Source organism: Helicoverpa zea, chromosome 19 (assembly GCF_022581195.2).
Source record: "Helicoverpa zea isolate HzStark_Cry1AcR chromosome 19, ilHelZeax1.1, whole genome shotgun sequence".
NCBI classification, from domain to species: Eukaryota; Metazoa; Arthropoda; class Insecta; order Lepidoptera; family Noctuidae; genus Helicoverpa; species Helicoverpa zea.
Window position 1 is genome coordinate 3,333,875 of NC_061470.1, and position 22,043 is coordinate 3,355,917.

A 22,043-nucleotide genomic window follows, 5' to 3' on the forward strand; every position below is an offset into this window, starting at 1 on the left:
TGTTGCTATCTAGACGAAACTAACGATGCTATGAATGCACCTTGAAAATAAGTCGGTGAAAAACTAGCAGTGTTGTAATAAAAAAGGTTTTACTGACGTTTGATACGTATTTCAAGATAATTCGCATACAACTTGGTTTTAATTGTCTGTAACAGCAAAATCAGAATACTCCGAACAAAATTATACTAGAAACTTTTTGCTTCCCGATCATTCTTGAAAAGTTATCTAAAGGATTCCAGTCATAGTTGCGGAGATTAAACGAAGAACGTCGAAGTAAAAAACGCACGTCCGTCAGTTCAAGCCGCGACTAATTCTAACGCCCGGCGACTGCGAGCGTGTTTTTTTTTTTATTTCCTTTATGGTTCTGAATTCCTGTTGGCAGGCATGCGGATGACTGGCATGACGGAAAATTGATTTAAATTTGAGTGGCGAAAACTATTTTAATTTGAGTGGCGATCGGATAAACCACGTTTGGGTAAATTATTGTTGGATTTTGCTAATGCAAGGAGTTACTTTGACTTCGTAATAAGACAATATTTTTTATGTCGAAGTTTAATGAGTACTATTACCTTATTAGATACTTTTTGTAAATGCTCTGGTGGAAACTTAAGCTCACTTTAAATCCAGATATGATTTATTACCATTTCAGTAACCTTATCAAATCCATTAATTTGGATCAATAAAGTCATTCGTTTTGCGTTTAATCTATATTGATACATACATACTTAAATTATTATTACATTTCACTGGAGGTGTAACTGAATTATATTATCTGTATTAAGGAACTGTATAAAGTCTGTTAAATACGTATCAAGTCACAAATATTGATCAGCATTCAGTTAATGAAAGGACAGTCGATAGAAGACCTTAAAGCCGTATACTAAAGGTGTATATTTGTTTGTTCCAGCAAAAGGACTGTATCGCCGAGCACGATACTAAAGCGGGAACAGAAATGGCTGCGAATGCTCAACAACTGGGAAGCCTTCATGAGCAAGAACTACAAGAAAGTTAGGGAGAGGTGTCGAAAAGGTATGTACGATAAATATTTATTTTCCATAGTGCTGAAATTTTGAGGAGGGAAAGAGGAAGCCCTAAGAATAGATGTATTGCTTAAAGACGACATGAATAAGAAGGGAGTTAGTGTCAGTATGACCAGTGACAGGAAAGAATGGAAGAGGAAGACCTTTTGCGCCGACCCCAAATAAAATTAGGAACGGGGCAGGAAGAAGTGCTGAAATTTTTGATGGCTAATTCAATCACAGCCTTTGATGTACAATGGGTAGACTCTAGTGGATGCTTGACCCTTCTGAATACTTCCATTTCACGCCTTGCGCATGGTTCGTTCATTTTGTCTATCCTTGCAAGCTTGGGGGTGGCAAAGTTATTTGAAGAGTGCTGTAAAACTGCTTTCGGATCTCTGACATCTAACAATTATTTATCGTTTATCTTTGCCATATTATATAATCTATTCATTATCCTTCTGCCCCTATTCCAATTTTATTTAGAACCAACGCAGCATGTCTTTCTTCTTCCATATGATACTTGTGTACTAGATCTCCTCCCACATTTTTATAAACAATCTTAAGAAGGTGCACGTGTAATACGAAACTCTTTAGTCTTCGCAAGATGACACAATACTCGTAAATGCGTGTGCGTTGACTGTGACACCTGACATAGATTTGGTAAACGTCGCGCGTACTGACGAAAACAGGATCCAAGTAAAGATAGTCTTCAAACATTTTTTCGAAACACTGTCCCTCAAAGGACATTGTCTTTAATAGAAAAATAAATAAATCTCTAATCAATTTCAAAATACCATGCCAAACTACTTGTGGAAGTTTAAATTGTAGGAAAATTACTCTTTGTATCAGCTCTAAAAAGCTGGCAGTACAAAGTGGGCAAAAATTAAAAAAAAAAAGCTCAAAATTTGTTGCTAATTAGTTGCCAAATAATCGATTTTTTTGCTTTTACCGATTTCAAGAAATCGTCAACAATGCTAGCTTCACCATAAGCTGGCATGGATTATAAGATAAAAGTAAAGGTAAAATAATCAAAATCACTACAAATTTGTTGCTAATTTGTTGCTAATTTGTTGCTGTATAACCAAAATAAATTTGAGGTGCAAAAATATTTTTTTTTTTCAAATAGAAAATTTTTATTTGCTTTGCGCGCTTGAATGTCAATTGTTTCATGAAAAAAATATGAAATAAATTTGTTGCTCGTCACAGAACTGTTCCTTGTCACTTAGAGAACCAGCAACTAAATAGACACCCGACGATCGGGTGTCTTGAACTTCGGTGACTAACAAACCGGCCATGCTGGCTTGAATGTCGATTTTTCCGGTGAAAAACGTTGAAATGAATTTGTTGCTCGTCACAGAGGTGATTAATGTCTCTCAGAGAACCAGCAACTAAATAGACACCCGACGATCGGGTGTCTTGAACTTCGGTGACTAACAAACCGGCCATGCTGGCTTGAATGTCGATTTTTCCGGTGAAAAACGTGGAAATGAATTTGTTGCTCGTCACAGAGGTGATTTATGTCTCTCAGAGAACCAGCAACTAAATAGACACCCGACGATCGGGTGTCTTGAACTTCGGTGACTAACAAACCGGCCATGCTGGCTTGAATGTCGATTTTTCCGGTGAAAAACGTTGAAATGAATTTGTTGCTCGTCACAGAGGTGATGAATGTCTCTCAGAGAACCAGCAACTAAATAGACACCCGACGATCGGGTGTCTTGAACTTCGGTGACTAACAAACCGGCCATGCTGGCTTGAATGTCGATTTTTCCGGTGAAAAACGTGGAAATAAATTTGTTGCTCTTCGCAGAACTGTTAGGCATCGATCGGAGAACCAGCAACTAAATAGACACCCGTTGATCGGGTGTCTTGAACTTCGGTGACTAACAAACCGGCCATGCTGGCTTGAATGTCGATTTTTCCGGTGAAAAACGTTGAAATCAATTTGTTGCTCGTCACAGAGGTGATTAATGTCACTTAGAGAACCAGCAACTAAATAAATAGGAGAGCTCAAAATAACACACAAGTCAAATTGTTGAGCTCTCATAAATTGACGAGCTCAAAAACATCGCAACAAACGGCAACATTCGAACGCTTAATGTATCTAGCGGGAAGTTACAGGAATGGCCTTTTAGGGTCATCCGATTTCGAAAATTTTTTTTTTTGCTTATTTAGTTGCTGGTTCTCTGAGAGACATTAATCACCTCTGTGACGAGCAACAAATTCATTTCAACGTTTTTCACCGGAAAAATCGACATTCAAGCTAGCATGGCCGGTTTGTTAGTCACCGAAGTTCAAGACACCCGATCGTCGGGTGTCTATTTAGTTGCTGGTTCTCTAAGTGACAAGGAACGGTTCTGTGACGAGCAACAAATTTATTTCATATTTTTTTCATGAAACAATTGACATTCAAGCGCGCAAAGCAAATAAAAATTATCTATTTGAAAAAAAAAATATTTTTGCACCTCAAATTTATTTTGGTTATACAGCAACAAATTAGCAACAAATTTTGAGCTTTTTTTTTTAATTTTTGCCCACTTTGTACTGCCAGCTTTTTAGAGCTCTTTGTATCTAACATTTTTTGATGTGTTGAGTAAGAGCAGTCTGTCTTTATAATATAAAGTTTATGAGGTCCTTGGTGTCAGCCAAGATTTTTTAAACTAGACACTGGGTTCATAGAGAGATTGCATAAGCTATATTCGGGAAAGGGATGTAGTTCCCCCAGTGTAGAAGTTTTTAGAAGTCGTTTTTACCGTTCTAGGAATTTATTCCAATACCTAAACAGCAAACTACCTCATTCCAGGCATACCAGCGTCAGTTCGTCCTAAAGCCTGGCTATACCTGTGCGGAGGTCAGCTGCTTCTGGAGAAGCATCCGAACGAATACGAGGAGCTGCTACAGGCACCAGGCGACCCCAAGTGCATGGAGGACATCAGGAAAGACCTGCACAGACAGTTCCCTTACCACGAGATGTTTATACGAGAAGAAGGGCTTGGGTATGTACTGATGTTAATTCATTTCGAGCTATCTACACTAATAAAATAAAGAAACATTTTTTTGTTCATTTGCAACCGAAATGCTTTGCAGATACCAAACCGACTAAGAAAATTCTTTCACTGTTGGAGAGCTACACTCTTGCCGAGTAACATAGGCTATATTTTAGTTTTAGTTCCCGCGGGACGCCGGTGAAACGGCTAGTATTTAATACATTGCTGAATTTTGGTCTTTCTTGCACCCATCGTTTTCCAGACTAAGTAAGGTATTCCTCATAGGCTTAGTTCAAGCTATCTATAATCCTTTAGTATGCGGGCGAGAATAAGGATTCCTAACCGTATGTGGTATAATCCATATTGTTTCTTGATATGGGTGTTATTTATTTATTTATTTATTTATACTTTATGTACAAAATAGGTACATTGGCGGACTTAATGCCTCAAGGCATTCTCTACCAGTCAACCATCGGGTTAAAGGGAGAAAATAAATAGGTAGTACAAAAAAAAAAAAAAAGAAAGGAGAAAGTCATGAATAGATAAATAAAAACATATTACAATACATAAATACTTAATACATAATAATATATAAATATATATTATACATACAACATAAAAATAAAATATCAAATCAATAAGAGTGACGACGACTCAATTAGGTAAGGAGTTTAAATAATGATGGCGAACTTTACGCTTAAAGGAATACTTACTGGGTGCCTTTTTTCTCGCAGTTGATTCAGTAAAGGCAAGACATTTACGCTATTGAATAATTTAAGACGTTTTATTACACACTTAACAGTTGTACCTCTATATAAATTAATAGTCGCCAATATAGTTTGGGCTCACTGCCATAAGTTTACCCAAAATTACACTGGTTTGTTTTTGAAATAAAAATGGCACTACACTACTCAAGAAAGTTACCTTTTCAATATTTAATCGTATAAAAATATTGCCAATTAAGTAAAATTGTCAACACTTGGCAAAGGTCCAACAAAAAGCAATCTATATCATATTAAATTAGGCGCAACATCAAAACAAAACAACACATGTTCAAGACGGCTTAGAAACAATATTAATTCAGTCTAGATTGTTTGTTTACTTTCGTTTTGTTGCCAACTGCATCTTAACGGGAACTTGGAAGATTGCCATTTGGAGTGACACAACTACATAATTTTATTGTTGTTATCGAATAACTGTAATTGATTTTAAATGTATTCCTTTTCCCTAACTATGTGTTAAGTTGGCTAATTCTATCTATGAGTAATCTGATCCATTATTTCTTACCTAATGGCTGTTTTGCATCTTTTCCCGTACCTTCTAGGTAGATTTTATTTAAATCATTGTATGCGTTTACAACAATTTGTAAACACATACACACAAACAGAGATCAAAATTATACTTGCAGGTTTTATTTATCAGTAAGGATTGCCAGTATACAAAAATCTCCTCTTTTATAGTCAAGTTGTCACTTTAAATGTAATTCTCTTCTTCTGTATTTACAACTGTAGCAATAAAATAAAATATAATTGCAAGCTAAATTGTTAACACTTTTATCATTCGATGGGCGTGAAGGCCTCGTCGTTGTGGTTAGGTTAGGGACAGTCCATACTATGACTAACCGCACGTTATCATATTTGTAACGTCATACGTATGACGTATTCGTCAACTGTTTCATAGAGTTGTTTTTGTTATTTTGTTAATGACTGGTTGTGGTTCAGGCTTTAGATATAGGGCCATTTTTTGTTACCACCTGTTACTGTACATAGAATTGACAAACAAACAAGTGTTTACACTGGGTTACTAAAAATCGAGTATGTACTTGTCTTTTTCTGTTCACATTGGTATTCTTGTCTTTTCGTACTTCGGATTACTATAGACGTTTGCGGATTTACATAGAACCTCTATCAAAATAATTTTGCTTTTAATTATGTATAGAATCTGGTATTTAAAGTATGAAATTGTCAAATCTCCTTGAGCAAGCGTGGTGATTAACGCTCAGTCATCATCATCATCTTCCAAGCCTTTTCCCAGCAATGTTGGGGTCGGCTTCCAGTCTAATCAGTCCTCTGTACGAAAAGATCCCTGTACAGTGGTGCAATAAAAATGGCTGCTAATGTAATAAATGTAACGTTCTTTTCAGGCAACAGGAGCTGTTCTCAGTGCTCAAAGCGTACTCGGTGCTGAACCCGAAAGTGGGGTACTTCCAGGCGCAGGCGCCGGTAGCGGCCTTCCTTCTCATGCACATGCCGGCCGTGCAAGCCTTCTGGTGCCTCGTCAGCATCAGCGACAAGTACCTCAGTGGCTACTATAACCCGGGACTTGAGGTGAGGAGTCATCATCATCCTCCGAGCCTTTTTCCCAACTGTGTTGGGGTCGGCTTCCAGTCTAACCGGATGTAGCTGAGTACCAATGCTTTACAAGGAGCGACTGCCTTTTCTGACCTCCTCAACCCAGTTACTCGGGCAACCCAATGCCCCTTGGTTAGACTGGTGTCAGACTTACTGGCTTCTGACTACCCGTAACGACTGCCAAGGATGTAAGGTAAGGAATAGTTCCCGAAGTAGGGTATGATCATGGAATACAAAATGTTGTATGCTTATTGAAGGATCCAAACATATGTGATGATGATGTCCTCCTAGCCGATTGTCGGCTACAGCAGCTGTTCTCTTATAAGGAGATTAGCCAATTGCGCATGATCATCCCGATGGGACGGCAATCCGACACGACCTGAGAGAGATCAGGCGTAGGACCGTCATTTCTGTGCTCTCCGATGCACAGATGTATCAATTTCCAGGCTGTTTTGTGTAAGTTTCGACATTTATAATAAAGGCTAGGTAAAATATGATGGCACTATAACTGCATTTTTCTTGTTTCCAGGTGCTACAACGCGACGGTGACATCCTCCACGCTCTACTCCGCCGCACGGCCCCGGCAGTGCACCGACACCTCGTGAAGCACAAGGTGGAGCCGGTGCTGTACGCCACCGAGTGGTTCCTGTGCGCGCTCACCCGCACGCTGCCCTGGGACAGCCTGCTGCGGGTGTGGGACTGCTTCCTCTGCGAGGGAGTCAAGGTACCTACACCAAGGCACCTGACACAGAAGGACGTCTCACAAGGCACAGGCATCATCCTCCGAGCCTTTTTCCCAACTATGTTGGGGTCGGCTTCCAGTCTAACCGGATGTAGTCGCAAGGCACATGCTTCTTTAAGAAATGAAACATCATCATGGATTCTCGAAGTGGATTGTCGATTTTAGAGTTAACACCAAGTTGTCTGCTACCAATAGTGTTCAAGACATACAGCCTTACTACAAAAACTTAAACATCTGTTGAACACTGGTCTAAAAATGTGTGTCTGCAAAACGGACCTTATTTCAACGTCATAATCTGTTATTTTGTTTTAGACAAGTGTCCGTTTAAAAGTTTTTGTGGTACGACTGGATATTGTTTATTCACATAGATCGATCTATCTTTCCGCAGGTGCTATTCAAAGCGGCGCTCGTAATCTTGGCCGGAGCCCTAGGGCCGGCGAAGGTGCGCAAGCGGGCCTGCGGGCTGTGCGAGACGCTAGAGGTGCTCCGCCACCCGCCCGAGCCGGTGCTGGGGGAGGACTACCTGATGTACCACATGCAGCGTCTCAACTTGACTGAGGAAGACTTCGAGTTTGAGCACCAGCGTCAGACCGCTAGGCGACGGGCCATGCCTAATAGAAGGTACGTTTAATAATAATTCAGTAAAAAGTCAATTGAACATCTTCTGCAGTCGTTCCGGGGTATTCAGAAGCCATAAAGTCTGACAGTTTTACCAAGGGGTATTGCGTTGTCCGAGTAACAGGACAACCAGTCTTTCCAAGAGGTTTGCCCGGGTAACTGGGTTGAGGAGGTCAAATAGGACTGGAAGCCGACTTCAACATAGTTGTGAAAAAGGCTAGGCAGATGGTGAAGACAACAGTATACATAAGAGAAGCCAAGTTTAGACCAGCAAACGTTCTCATAAATATATATATGAACATATGCCATATGTGTTAAATGGCTATGGCTTTTGAAACAAAAGAAGCATGGTATTAATTAACTCTTAATTTCTTTATTTCAGTGGCAGCTGATTCAGCGACTGTTCCTACAAGCGTTATTCGAAGAATAACGCCAGGGATCTATTCAATACATTGTAAGTGAGACATATAGACTCGTGACTGTAGGTACGCCAGTACCAGTGTTTGTGATAGTGAGCGTTAACCACGCACGACCAATGACGACTGAGTGGACTAGCGTACGATAGGATAAGCTTACCATCATCTTCTATAACCGTTCCCAATATTACATCTATCTGTTGGTTTCCTGACCGGAGATAGGACTTAGACTTCACTTGTAAAATTATATCTAGTTAGAAAAACAACAGATTCAATATTGGGAAGGGCCGTAAGTCGAGTTTTCAAATGTACAGGCCTCGTTGACCGGTGTGAGTCTTGCTTTCCGTTTGAATTAGGAACGCCTTTAGCGCCTTTTTTGAAGACGTCAATTTGACAGATCGATGTCAACGTCATAATATGGCGCGAAAGTATTTTTTTTTTTTGTTAAATTATTGTGACCGTAAATAATTCAATGCTTGATGAATGATAGTTTCGTCGATTTGACGGTAAATTAAAACATCAAACATCAACAAATTTTCAAAAGCAAAGCTCATATCTTTCAACGATTACTAAAGGTATAAAAATGAAAAGAAGTTTCATCCATAATTAAAGAGAGTCCCATATTGTATCATAATGATACTTCTAAAATAGTAGATTTTTCGTCAGATATGAGGTAGTGACATTATGAATATAGGGTTTTTTGTAAAGAGAAAAATAAATAATGTGCTAGTTAATTAGTCATAAACGAGGTTGCATGTAAATTATAACAATATGTGAATACTTATAAGTACTGAATTTTGATTTTCAATGAAGACACTTTTCTAAGTTGTACCTACTTTCTAAGTATATCTTGAACTCTGTGTTTCGGAGGGCACTTTAAACTGGTCTTACCAAGGGGTATTGGGTTTCCCGGGAAACTGTGTTGAGAAGGTCATATAGGCAGTCGCTCCTCGTAAAATACTGGTACTCAGCTGCATCCGGTTACACTGGAAGCTGACCCTAACATTGTTGGGAAAAGGCTAGGCAGATGATGAATGTGGACTCTGTGATGTTTTTTCTACTTACTAACACATTTTTTTAAAACGTTTTTTATTTGAAAGTAGAAAATTCAGTACTAATGTTCTATATTGTTAATTTTACTATATTAAATTAATTGTCAAGTTGTACATAAACAATCATTTGTGAAATGTTTACGTATATATTTAAAAATTGAGTTTTTTTTAATGTTTTTGATTCTGCATTCTTTTCTACTATCAAAGCTACAAAGCGATCTTATTTTTTTATATGTATGAGAGAGACGAATAACATCTCCGCTATCTTTCCTCCCTCCGTGGATGGGATTTACTTAAAACAAAACATATTAAACCCTCCATGTTCAGATGTTCAACAAATAACCAAAAAAATAAAATATATATCGTGCATATCTAGTACTTTTTATTATAAGTACATTTGTTATTTATATATGTATGAATGGATACAGTTGGTTTGTTCTCGAATCTATACCTACATCAGCCTTTTAAACTTTTCAGTAATATAACTTACAAAACTTTTTTTCTGATATGAAATGCCGCTCGTTTTCCGCTGTCTACCAGTAAGGATATAAAAATGATAAACTTTTAGTAATATCCATGAATACAGTATTTGAAATCTGCCTCATTTTATACCGGAGGAATGGTTTCTTTTCCGTATAGAATTTTCGTGAGTTGCTTAGCTGTAAATATCATTTAAACTTATTTATTTTTTATCATTAAAAAATAATTTTAAAGTGTGATGGCAGCTAGTGTGCTCATTCATGTAACTGGGGCTTGCTTTTTCAAAATAAAGAAACAGAAGAAAATCTTTTGTTCTGTTTGGCAATTTGAATATGAAATGTCAAAAGATAAGATGACAATCTGTCAAACATAAGTCAGAAACGTCAGTATCGGAGATCGAATAAAATAATTAAAAAAAATTGAAATATACGATGTGGGAACTGCCCCAGTTACAAATATAATAATAAATTAATTATTATAATATTAGTAGACTGTAATTAGAATAAAATTGGACTGTGTATAATATAAAAATTGTAAAAATAATTCATAATACATTGTGATAAGATTCGTAATGATTTAAATTACCTACATATCTAATAATAAAAATGTGTAAAAAGTACTTTAAAATATTGTTCAATACATTGTCATTGGCATTATAGTAAAGAACAATGTCAGGTTTCGGCCCACCCAATCAACTTTTAAAACTAAATTCTCACGGACACAAAGTTCTTTACTACAACAACTTAAATATAAAATACTAACTTCTTATCAAATATTTAATTGTTATCTAGAACTTTTCCAAAAAAAATATAATTTTAATAAGTAATTATTTTGTTTATCAAGTTCAGGTTTTCGTTTTAATAATTTGGAATAATTTGGTTTTGAGAAGTTCAATGCAAAAGTGGAAAACGTAGAAAAGCTTCTGACATTAACCTACGCAAAAAACTGTAAGAATTTTCACTGTACATGAAATATTTTATTGAACCTAAGTTACTATGGACGTCTGACATTGTTCTTTAAAAATTTAGTAGATATTTCCGAAATGCATTTCTCAAATGTATAGTTTTTGTAATAGAAGTGGATTGAATATTTCTTCTCGAGTTTTTGTAGTAAGGAATCCGTATAAATCATGCAACAATACATTTTGCCAAATATAACAGTTGCAAATGATTTGAGACTTGGCTGAAGCACAGCCATGCCCCCGAGATGTCTTAAGTTACGTATTGTTACGTGCAGTCGAAATAAAATATCAATAAAAAAATAAAAAGCAAGAATCGTTGTCAGATGTCAGATATCTGACAGTGACTGCACTGCTGCCGCTTCGACCCAAAACGGTTTCATGTAAATAGGTACATAAACCAGTAGTGCAGCTGCGGCCGACTTCATGCAGTCGGCATGTGCATTCGGCAGCTAACATTTAAAACGTACCATTAGAAATATCTGATGACCCGGCAATTTGATTCTATACATAACAATAGGCAAAACATAAATGAATGTGGACTAACTTAGCAAACCTCAAATTACAATTGGCTCTTTGATTTATCTTTCCTTGGTATTTTATTCTCTCAATAATGTACATACACCCAAATTCCCAGTAGTCTTCCTATTGCATGTACAAGAAAGAATATAGCCAGAGAAACATAATTATGTATTTTTTAAACTTTTTAACAATATTTTATAGAACTCATATTTTACTACTCCATTACGTTTCAGTCTCAGAGCTATTGTTTATTCTTTGTAAGAAAAAAAAAAACATTTTGAAAAAGGATCAATTTATAAAATATTTAATTTATGTACAGTCGGTGACAGTAGGTTGTTGACATCTCACTTTTGAAAAAGAATATGGAACTATAAATAAAATCTAATATTAAAATTAAACACATTCATATTATTTTTCTGTTTAAAAATCAACAACTACTTTCATGTCGATTTTTGCAGTATACAAATATTCAAGGCAACTTGATTTCAATTCTTTGTTCAATACTGACCATCATTGTTAAAAACTTTTGTCCCATTGAAATAAAATATTAAAAATTTAAACAAATCGACTACGGTCACTCCTTAATTCTAATAAGCAAGGCTATATTTTGCTGTTGATAATTTAATATTAATATGGAACTTCATACCTGTACTATCTTATGAAACGAAAATCTATTATGAAATAATAATAATTATAAAATTGCACACCTAGATCGAAATGGGCTTAACAAGTTCTTTCAGTTATACGTATTTAAGAATGAACGAGAATGCAGAATACTCAACCACCAACAAAACAGATTTTTATAGCAAAAAAATAAACAATTTTTCTATACAGAACACTTCTACTACGCACAGGGTCGAAATAATCAGTTTTTCGTCTTCTCTGAAAAAAAAAAACAAATGTTTTTACAAGCTTTTATTTAACTTGCAATGTATGTGTTTTCGGGTGGAATTTTACAACTCAATTTTAAGACATTTGCCCTCAACCGATTGAGCTGAAATTTTGCATACATGATTAGTTTGGATGACAATGCATGTAAAGCTATGTGACGTCATCCTGAATCCAACATGGCTGAATATACAAGATGGTGGACTAGTTATTTTTAAGGTAAGATACAATATGGGTATCAAATTAAAGGGATTGACAAGTAGAACACAGTGCACTTTATTTTAAGTTAACCCTCTTTAGATCCAGGTGTGCAATAATTAAAATTCTTTTTGTTATAAGCAACTCGACTGCCTGTTACCAATGTAATGTATTGTTAGAGAAAATATCGAATGTAGGCTATGATTTAGTTGATAAGTCCGCGCAAATGCGTCCCACGGTGCATAATGATTAATTTTATTTATTTGTTACTCGGCGACTGTAATCTGATATGTGTATCCAATGGTATAGTAACGAACTTTTAGTTTGCAAATATTAGGTACGCATTCCCATCTGATTTGAAAATATTTCTGCAATTAAAAAAAATATTGTCCCTTTCCAGTAGGCATGTGAAAGGTGCAAGGGCACTTTTGTATGAAATGTACACCCGCTTTTCAAAATTCCTCAATTTTGATGATACCTATGTTGTATGAAAGCTATTGGCGAGCAATATACTTCATTCTACTACAGCCAGAGCTAACATGGTATATAAAATCCTGCTACAGAATGAAATAAAGTGCTCGCCATGACCTACGACAGATTTCATCTCTGTTGGGTAATGTTAAAAAAAATGGGTACAAATTGACGCATGGTCGTCCTTTATTTATAATTACTATTATTTATAATAATATCGATCACTAAGTCGAGTTCATTTCAAGTATTGCATAGTATTAATGGCGCGAGCTTGAATTATCCGAGTTTGTATGATGTGTTCTTAGATGAAATTAAGTTCTGCGTTTTGTGCAATAATTTGCTAAATAAAGACCAAGAGGTGCGCATATCGAGCGAACAGTGGATGTGGCGAATTCCTTCCCACAGTACTTTCTGGAAAGTACAAAAAGTTGCACTGAATTCCATTATATAGAGCCTCGCACTGCAAACTTTTTGTCGGCCGATAGTTTGTTCGGGCTCATAAATCCGTATGGAGATGAATGGTACTGTGAACCAGGTACTCAGCCGGTATCGACGGACCAAAAAGTTTGAATGTATTCACGAGTAGGTACATACTTTTAAAATAAATTGTAAGCCGACCATCGGCCAACTGTCGGCCGACAGCTTAGCGGTGTGCGGGATCTCTTAAACTGATTGAAGTATACCTTCGGTGTCGTGTGTGTGATTTCCTTTTGTTTATTATTTTTCAATGAAAATTTTTATTCAACGTTATCTACTTAGATCGTAATAATTATTATTTTATTTGTTGTTATTGCTAGTTTCTATATTATTTAGGATTAGATTGTATAGTCATCGGTGAAATGTCTGCTTATAGGATAAGTGCGAGAATACATTTTTATGCCTTCAGATCTTAAACTTACCATAGTGATGGTGAATGTTTGAAATTCCATTTAATTGTTAATATTAATAGATAATTTTCAATTATTTTCATTTATATTGAAATGTTGTATAATTATTTGCACATTACATTATGTTTGATGTGTCAAATGGTCTCGCAATTACTTCGCACAGCACAAATGTATATTTTCCTCATACGGTCGTAATATTGTGTTCGTCTACTACACGACGTATGTTCCGATTTCCAACATTCCGATTACAGACTGCTAACGTATATTCTCCGAGTATTTTTGTACAGCGGCTGGAGGTTTCATATCGCTGAAATATTCAAGTTGTAAATAAATATTTAATATAAAATATATCTATTTTTGTGTTTAATTCGCATTCCAATTCCTTTATCACATCTTCCCATAGCTTAGTTTCTCTTAAGGCTCGTTTACACAGTGCGAGCTGCTGCCTGGCCAGTAGACAGCTACTCGGTTTGTCTACTCGTACGCCAGTAGCTCGGCTTGCCTTTGCTGTTTACACGACACCTAGCTACTGCCCAGTACGAGTCGTGTCGCGATGTCGAGTGAACATGTTTCATAAATGAAATCTATCCGCAGCCATTTCGAACTCGATTTATTATACAGGCGTAGCACACAAAAAACCACGGGTTTCACTCACAACTGCCCTGCTGGCACTGGCGAGCTACTGCCAAACGCGTCCAAACGATGCGAGTGAGTGACGTCCAAACAGTGCGAGTTATTGCAGTGCAGCTACTCGGCAGGCTGACTCGCACGCTAACTCGTACTGTGTAAACCAGCCATTATATACAGAAGCAGCACAAATAAGAAACGAGTCATTTTGCTTTCTGACTTATCAAACTAAACGTGACTTATTTTTAACGGAGCCAATTGTAGGTACATGAAGGCCCAAATGCCTAGTAAGTATGGTAAGAAAGAATGTTACTTTTGAGATGACGGCAGATAGAAGAGTATGGAAGAAAAAAACATGCTGCGCCGACCCCAAATAAAATTGGGATAAGGGCAGGAGGATGATGAGGAAAGGCCCAAATGCACCTTCAATGTAAACCTTCAGCTTTCTTAAAACTTTGTTAACTTTGAAATTTTACTACTGCTACTGTTACAGCCTTTTTATCATCCCACTGCTGGGCACGGGCCTCCTCTCACACGGAGAAGGATTGAGCATTAATCACCACGCTTGCTCAATGCGTGCAATAATAGTCCAGGTTTCCTCAACATGTTTTCCCTCACCTTTTTATCAGCCATTGGTGTCTAAGATATACTTAGAAAGTACGTACAAACTTAGAAAAGTTGCATTGGTACTTGCCTGACCTGGAATGGAACCCACACCCAATACTCGAGAGGTTGGTTCTTTACGCACTAGGCCACCACGAAATTTTACTTCAAAAATCTAGACACGGCAGTGTGTCCGCCAAGTTCGAGCAAAAAAAAAGCGACACACCGCTGGTTATATTACACGAACCATTTCGGGCCAAATTCGACCCCCCTATAACTCAAAATGACAGACGCGGGTGAAACAGCTAGTCATTCGTAACGATGTAAGTAATAATTTGTACCTTTATTAAACTTATGATTCAGACGCGATATTCATGTTATCAATAATTTGCAACAAGATAATACAGCGGCAGATAAGCTTATAATACTGCTGAGGTGTATCTGACAAGGTGTTGGTAAGTGTTATTATTTTATTTAAATTTTTAAAAATATGAAATAAGTCAGAATACTCTTCTGAATGTGCAAATTAGTTTTAAGGATTACAATAAACACACTCTATGAATAACGTAGTTGGACAATCGTAAAGCTTTGTTATCAATGCTTCATATAATTCTGTTTGTATGTGTTTACTTTTAATTTTTTGTTACTCCACACATAAAACACATTGAGGTATATCTGTTCGTTGTTCTTAAGAAAATAAATAAGTTATTTCTCAATTATACCTAGTTTCACATTGTAATTATAGGCCTGAAGTAAAAACTTGCTGTATATTCTATTATTTTTAAAGTCATCATTATTTTACAGGTTGAATTTCTATTGTTAGTCGATGGAACTAACCCACATACGAGAAAGTCTGCACCAAAATCCAGTCCAAACGGATTTATTAAAAATCAGTACCGCAATGCAGGAGGAATCAGCAAATATTCAAAAGCAAATGCTGAATAATGGACGCCTTTTTAACGTAATAAGAAAATTTAAGACATCTGAGGAAAAATGTAAGAACATCACAAAATATTTAGAGGCGGGAGCTAACATAAACGCTGCAGATGCAAATGACAAATGTAATACGCCATTACACATTGCAGTAATTAATGCAGATTGGAAAGTAGTAAATTTCCTCTTAGATAGAGGAGCTAATATTTCATTAAAAAATAGCGACAATCATACAGCTTTAGACGTTGCTCTGCTTTTAAAAAGCAGTCAGGGTAAAAAAAAAATAAACCATTTAACAAATATCGCTAAAGACAAAGAAAGTGACCTACGAAAACGCGGCAGCGTTGTTGATTCGAAACCATCTGAAGAAGTAACTGCAATACAGGAGCCGGAGAAATTGGTTAAAGATACAGAACATAACAAGATCAATAAATGTTATCAATATCGAAAAAGAAAAGGCACATCTGGACTAGGAGGCCATTTATATGAAAGTAAACTATTGTGTCTTATTCTGCTTAGAGCTTTGAACGATGATGATATTACCGAGTTTTATCTAGCAACTAATGTTTCGGGCCTGGGAGCCTTTGACGACATTGTTTTTAAATACAAAACGAAATATGTTGAAAGACCAAGAATAATATTTCTGCAAGCCAAACATAGAGACGATCCCAAAAAAGACCAAGTTTCAATTAACGATATCTTAAAGGATAATGGAGATTTTAGTTTACATAAATATCTAGAAAGTTACATAGAGGTCGTACAGAAATTCCAGTCGGACAGCGAAAATGAAATATTTGGAAGCTCCTTTGTGGATACAGACTGTGAATTCATAATATTCACATCTGCGGTGGAAAATCTTTGTGATAGAGGAACAGCGCTCATCACTGATAAAGAGAGTTACGTGACAACAAGTGACAGTGGGAAAATACTTCAGTTTCATGCTAAGGAAGCAGAAGTTAAATGTTTGATTCAAACAGTGGTTAAGTTGCGGGCAGTACAGTTAGCTAAACGACTGGCAGCATTTATTTTAAAAAAATCTTGCAAAAATATGATGACAGATGAGATAATCAAAGTGTATCATGTATTCCTGGCACAAAATGTCATATCGGTAACGAAAGACAATAAACCGAACAGTTCTTATAATATCGGAATATTTAAGGACTCGTTCCTACAAGCGAACGACAATGTATTGCTCCTTATGAAACATACTATTTGTAAGGAATTAGGGATTTTTAGAGACACAACACTGACTGACGAAACTGCTGCATTAAAATCAATTAACTTCGAATTACCGAAGAATTTTGGTAACGTTACATTTCAAATTAATGGAAACGAAAATAAAAAGCTAAAAAGACTGAATTACTTGTCTGGAAAAATTCGAGAAATATTGCAAAATGCTTCCAAGAGAGATTCATATTTTGTCTTTGAGATTACTGAAAATGACATCGGTGCAGGTAAAATTTTACAAACCACAGATTTGGAGTCATACAGGCTTGGTGGTCTGGTAGGCAACCTACTTTTATATGATCAAGAAACCAAAATGCTAAAATTTAATGACGACGAACATCACCTGACTGATGACAGTTTAAAATTATTACAAGAATTAAACACAAACTACAGCCTTAGCCAGTACAGATTACATGTAAAGATCAAAAGCTTTTCTCAACTATCACTGATAGAAGAGGAAGACGACAGAAAGCTGGTGAAAGATTTTTTAGACAAACTTAAATTTTATACCAATCAACCCAAAGAGGATGAAGTTGAAAACATAATAAAGGACGAAATTTATGATACTCTTAAGTTGAACAGGGATGATTCGTTCAGTCGAGTTAAGTGTGATGCAATTTTGTTGAAAATCCACGATAAAGTTCAGAAGTGGTTGAAACAATCCAACTGGACTCCATATTTGACGAAAACATGTAAATTTTACATTGAAGCCAAGTGTGATGCCTTGTATAAACCATTGCTGGCTATCCTCAATTATACTTGCTGTAGAACAATACAAAGCCTTGGAGCTACATTTAAACCTCATGCCATCAAGGCACTAAATGTTACAGATTTTATAAAAAATGATTCAAAATTAATGATTATTGTTTCACCCGAAATTAACTTGACTAGCATTAAAATGATACAATATTTTCAAGAAAATGATTTCAGCTTTAACTTTCTAAAATTGGAATCGACCATGAATAAAAGCTACATAGAAACAATAGAAAGGGAGTTAAAAGATGCCTATTTTTCTGTATTGGTGTTAATTGATGCTATTGGCAAGAATGTATTTGATGTTACATTTGATGTAGTGAGAAGGGCATTTCAAGGTAAAATTATAGTCATTACTGATGCCGATTATGCCATAGAAAACTTGGAAACCGGAACTAACGATATTATTCGAATATTAGACAATAATAACAACTTTGGAGATCTTGAAGATGATGTGCAAAGAATGATTACTGAGGAACGGGAACTAATATTTCAAGGAGAAAGAGTATCCGTAGGTAGTATATTGACCTACGATTTTTTACAGACTATTAAACCAAAAACTGTCTATCAGTTAATTAAGGGTAAAACAATTTCGATGGGCAAATCGCCGAAAGACGCTGTTTACGATAAAAGCGTTGACTTCTATGTGCATCAAGAGGTAAGCCGCAATATTACTCTAGATTTACGTAATATACAAAACTACTGTGACCTAGTTTTTATAATTGATGGCGTTCCTGAAGATTTAAGCCCACAAGAAAGCTACGATATTGTATTAATAACAGATCGAATTGAAATATTTGAACACATTTGTAACAAATACGAACATTCTAATGTCCATATGTTTAGTCGCGATAGTACTGATGACAATTATATAGTATGGGTTAAATCAAAGGGCAGCTTGAATGCTCTGTTACAGTATTATAATATTCGCAGACCAGACTTCGATTTCGATGCTAGTAACTGCCCTAATCCCAATATACTGCCCAAAACATTAACAGATATACCTGAAAATATTGTTATTATTAGTGGTGAGCCTGGTTTAGGTAAATCTACCTTACTCTCACATTTAGCAGTGCATACAAAAGAACAATATACAAAGCTTTGGGTCTCAAAAATAAACTTCCATGATCATATTGAGTGGTTTAGCACGTGGAAAAGAGACAAAACGAATGTTAACTTAGAAGAAGCTCTCGTCTTTGTTTACGGTGCAATTGGTTTACAAGCATTGGAAGAAAATGAACAACCAACGAGCAATGTGTTAGATACCATTGGAAAACGAGTGAGCATTAACAGTGTCAACGAAATAACTATGCGTGATGTTAACAAAACAGATGACGTCATGGAAGTTGCTTTATTTAACTATTGTTACAACAATAACCAGGTTGCATTACTTTTTGATGGTTTTGATGAAATATGTCCAGATTACGCAAACGAGGCGCTTCAATTATTGAGTGTTTTAAAGTCTTCTCGAGTTGCGTACTTGTGGGTGACTACGCGACCGTATGTTCTTGATCAGTTACAGTGCACCTTGAGTACGTTTGCACATATATTGCTCGTATTATCTGAAAAAGGGCGAGTGACATGCCTAGAGAAAATATGGTCTAAGCAATTGGATTTTGATCCTACGACTTTAACAGAACATGCCAGCACTTTTTATCGTCTAGTATGTGAAGTACTCGGTCCTAGGGTTGCATTTACATTTACTGGTGTGCCACTACATATTTTTATGATTGCCGAAAGTTTACTGCTCCTTTTTATAAATTATATCGAACTTGAATGGTCGAATGTACTCCCAATTTCTTACGATGATTATAAACGTGATTACATAGTTATGAATTTAAGCACATTATACGAAACTATTGTTAACGTAAAGTTTTATAAAGTTCGTTTCGGATCAAAAAAGGCTTTCTTTAGCTTTAAAGATCCTGATTTGCGGAGGATGTTAGACCAGGAACACAAAGCCTTCTTAGATCATCATAAGCAACTCAGTGCTTACACACTTCTTAAAGGAAGTACTGTTAAGTTTTCTGACGGAGAAATGCAAAACATATACAATTTAGTAGAGGCCGTTAGGTCTGGCGAAGAAAAATCAGGTATAATAGATATGATTGTTGGCGACGAGCCCAAGTTCGTACATCGTACGTTTATGGAATATTTTGCGGCGCTGTTTTTTATTGATAGATTGAAATCTAGTCTTTGCTCTAGGGACCTGTTGAAATACTTAATATATAATATTTTTGGACGTGAACACGGTGTCTGTAGGTTTCTAGATTCTATGCTAAGTGAAAAAGATCTGTTTGACGCAGCATTTTATCAAAATAACAGTGAGACTGTAGTCCGTATACTTCTATCTCAATTCGGTCGGCTATTCACTACATTCAATTTTGTATGTAAACGGGAATTTAACAACATTTTATTATTTTTACTGAAATGTTCTAGACCAGCACTGAATAAACACAATTTAAGAAACTTTATAGATCTTTTTCATCATAAGTTTAAACGCAATGACGAGAAAATCAGATGTGAATTTTGCATAATGGAAACAAGAAAAACAGAAGCTTGTTTATATTTCAATTGTATTGTATCAGACATAGACAATTCTATACTTCCGAAGCTATGTAAACTATATAACTGTACGAATAAAAATAAGTAAAAATAACTACATAAAGTGTATAATTGTACCCAGAAAACCCACAAATTATAATAATATAGCAGGTCTGCTCCGAGGGTAGGTGCCTCATGGTAAGTGGCGAGTGGGCCGGTGGTGCTGGACCCACAGGTCGCGCGTGATCTGCGTTTAAAGTCCGCCGAGGTATCCTCACCCTTCAGCCGCTCATGTACCTGTTGCCCTCTTGTTGCTATTCAGTGACTGATTCCCGGGGGCCCAGTAAGTGAGGTGGCGAGTCTCCACCTGCCATTTTTACGTGTATTTATTACATTGTTATCGGCAGGTGCCATAGTTCCCGTAGTTTCCCCATTCCTAGTCCATTAGCATCCCATCACAATAGCCCAAGTAGTTTTCATCCATAGTTAGCAATAGTTTAGCACAGAACCGGGGATTGTCCTTGGGTACATTTCTATAGTGTATACAGGGATAATCGTCGGTTTTGTGTCACCATTTCATTAAAGTTGTCTCAAAAGGGCTTCAGCGTGTTGGCTTCGGCTCCACGTTCGCCTCCCAAAAATCCGGGACTCTATAGTCACGAGGTCTGGTAGAGATATAATAATAATAATTTATTTACTCAAAAACAATACAGTACTGTTCTTCTTACAAAACTAGGCTGACAGATTACTTATAAAAAGAGAAGTAGCATCTGCAGCCGAACTAGGCGTGAGCCTGTATCTCAGCTTACAGCGCCGTTCCCCTCAGGAACAGTTTATAAAGTACCTAAATTAGTAAGATACAGAAGTTTAGGAGCGATTACTAATACGAAAAACAAATTCGGTAACTAAAAGAAAGAAATTGGGTAACTAAATTTAAAATTACTTACAAATTACATTTGTGGAATTGTGGATGGGTGTATATGTGTGGGTATGTGTGGGTGTGTATGTGTGTGTGTGTGTGTGTGTGTGTGTGTGTGTGTGTGTGCGTGTGAGGGTGTGTGTGTGTGTGTGCGCGTAGGTTTGAGTGTAGTGTGGAAAGTGAGTGTATGTTATACCTACATATTAAATGCGCAATCGCTAAGTAAATTTACGTTTTCCGTTATACTAATCAAATATTAACTAATCATTTGAATAAGTTATTCAGTTTCTTCGTAGGATAGTTGCATTAAAAATTCCTGCACCTTCTTTTTACAATGGAATTTGTTAAGGGAAAAAATATTTATCGATTTATTAATTATATTATATACATATGGTGCTAAAAAGATGAAGTATCTTTTAATGAAAGAGGTTTTAGGGTGGAGTGTGCGTACTACTACATCGTACGTTTATTTGTGAGATCGCTATCATTATTTAAGTTCACAGTGTTGTTTTAGGACAATGCTAAGTAAGAACAATTGCCTCACTGTTAAGATTTCGCAAGACTTATACAAAGTGTTGGTAGGAAAGCGAATTGGACGAAAAGTGTACACTTTTAGGATTGCACGCTGAGCTATCTCAAGACCTTTAAGAGTAGTTTTAACAGCACCTCCCCATACTATTATTCCGTAATTAATAATAGATTGGCAGAGGGAGGAATAAACTTGCTTTAGTAATTTAAGATCAGCGATCTGTCGCAATGTTTAAAATATATATATCTTCCCGTCAGAGCTTTTATATGGAGTGTGAATGATAAATTTTCATCTATTATAATACCCAAATGTTTGA

At 36.3% G+C, this 22,043-nt stretch overlaps 2 protein-coding genes across 2 annotated transcripts in view; both read left to right on the forward strand.

Moving 5' to 3' along the window:
• Positions 1–10,287, forward strand: part of LOC124639381 (TBC1 domain family member whacked) — a 38,762-nt gene extending 28,475 nt beyond the window's left edge. The window contains exons 2-7 of the mRNA XM_047176714.1: positions 908–1,029; positions 3,826–4,018; positions 6,153–6,336; positions 6,890–7,084; positions 7,491–7,723; positions 8,103–10,287. Of these exons, the coding sequence (XP_047032670.1) occupies positions 908–1,029; positions 3,826–4,018; positions 6,153–6,336; positions 6,890–7,084; positions 7,491–7,723; positions 8,103–8,112 (937 nt within the window). The 3' untranslated portion in view covers positions 8,113–10,287. The remainder of the gene's footprint in view (positions 1–907; positions 1,030–3,825; positions 4,019–6,152; positions 6,337–6,889; positions 7,085–7,490; positions 7,724–8,102) is intronic.
• A 4,943-nt stretch (positions 10,288–15,230) lies between these two features.
• Positions 15,231–22,008, forward strand: LOC124639621. The gene is made up of 3 exons (XM_047177060.1): positions 15,231–15,277; positions 15,627–18,393; positions 21,985–22,008. Exons 2-3 carry the CDS (start codon positions 15,649–15,651, stop codon positions 22,006–22,008), a joined length of 2,769 nt encoding a protein of 922 aa, XP_047033016.1. The 5' UTR covers positions 15,231–15,277; positions 15,627–15,648.
• The last annotated feature ends 35 nt before the right edge of the window (positions 22,009–22,043 follow it).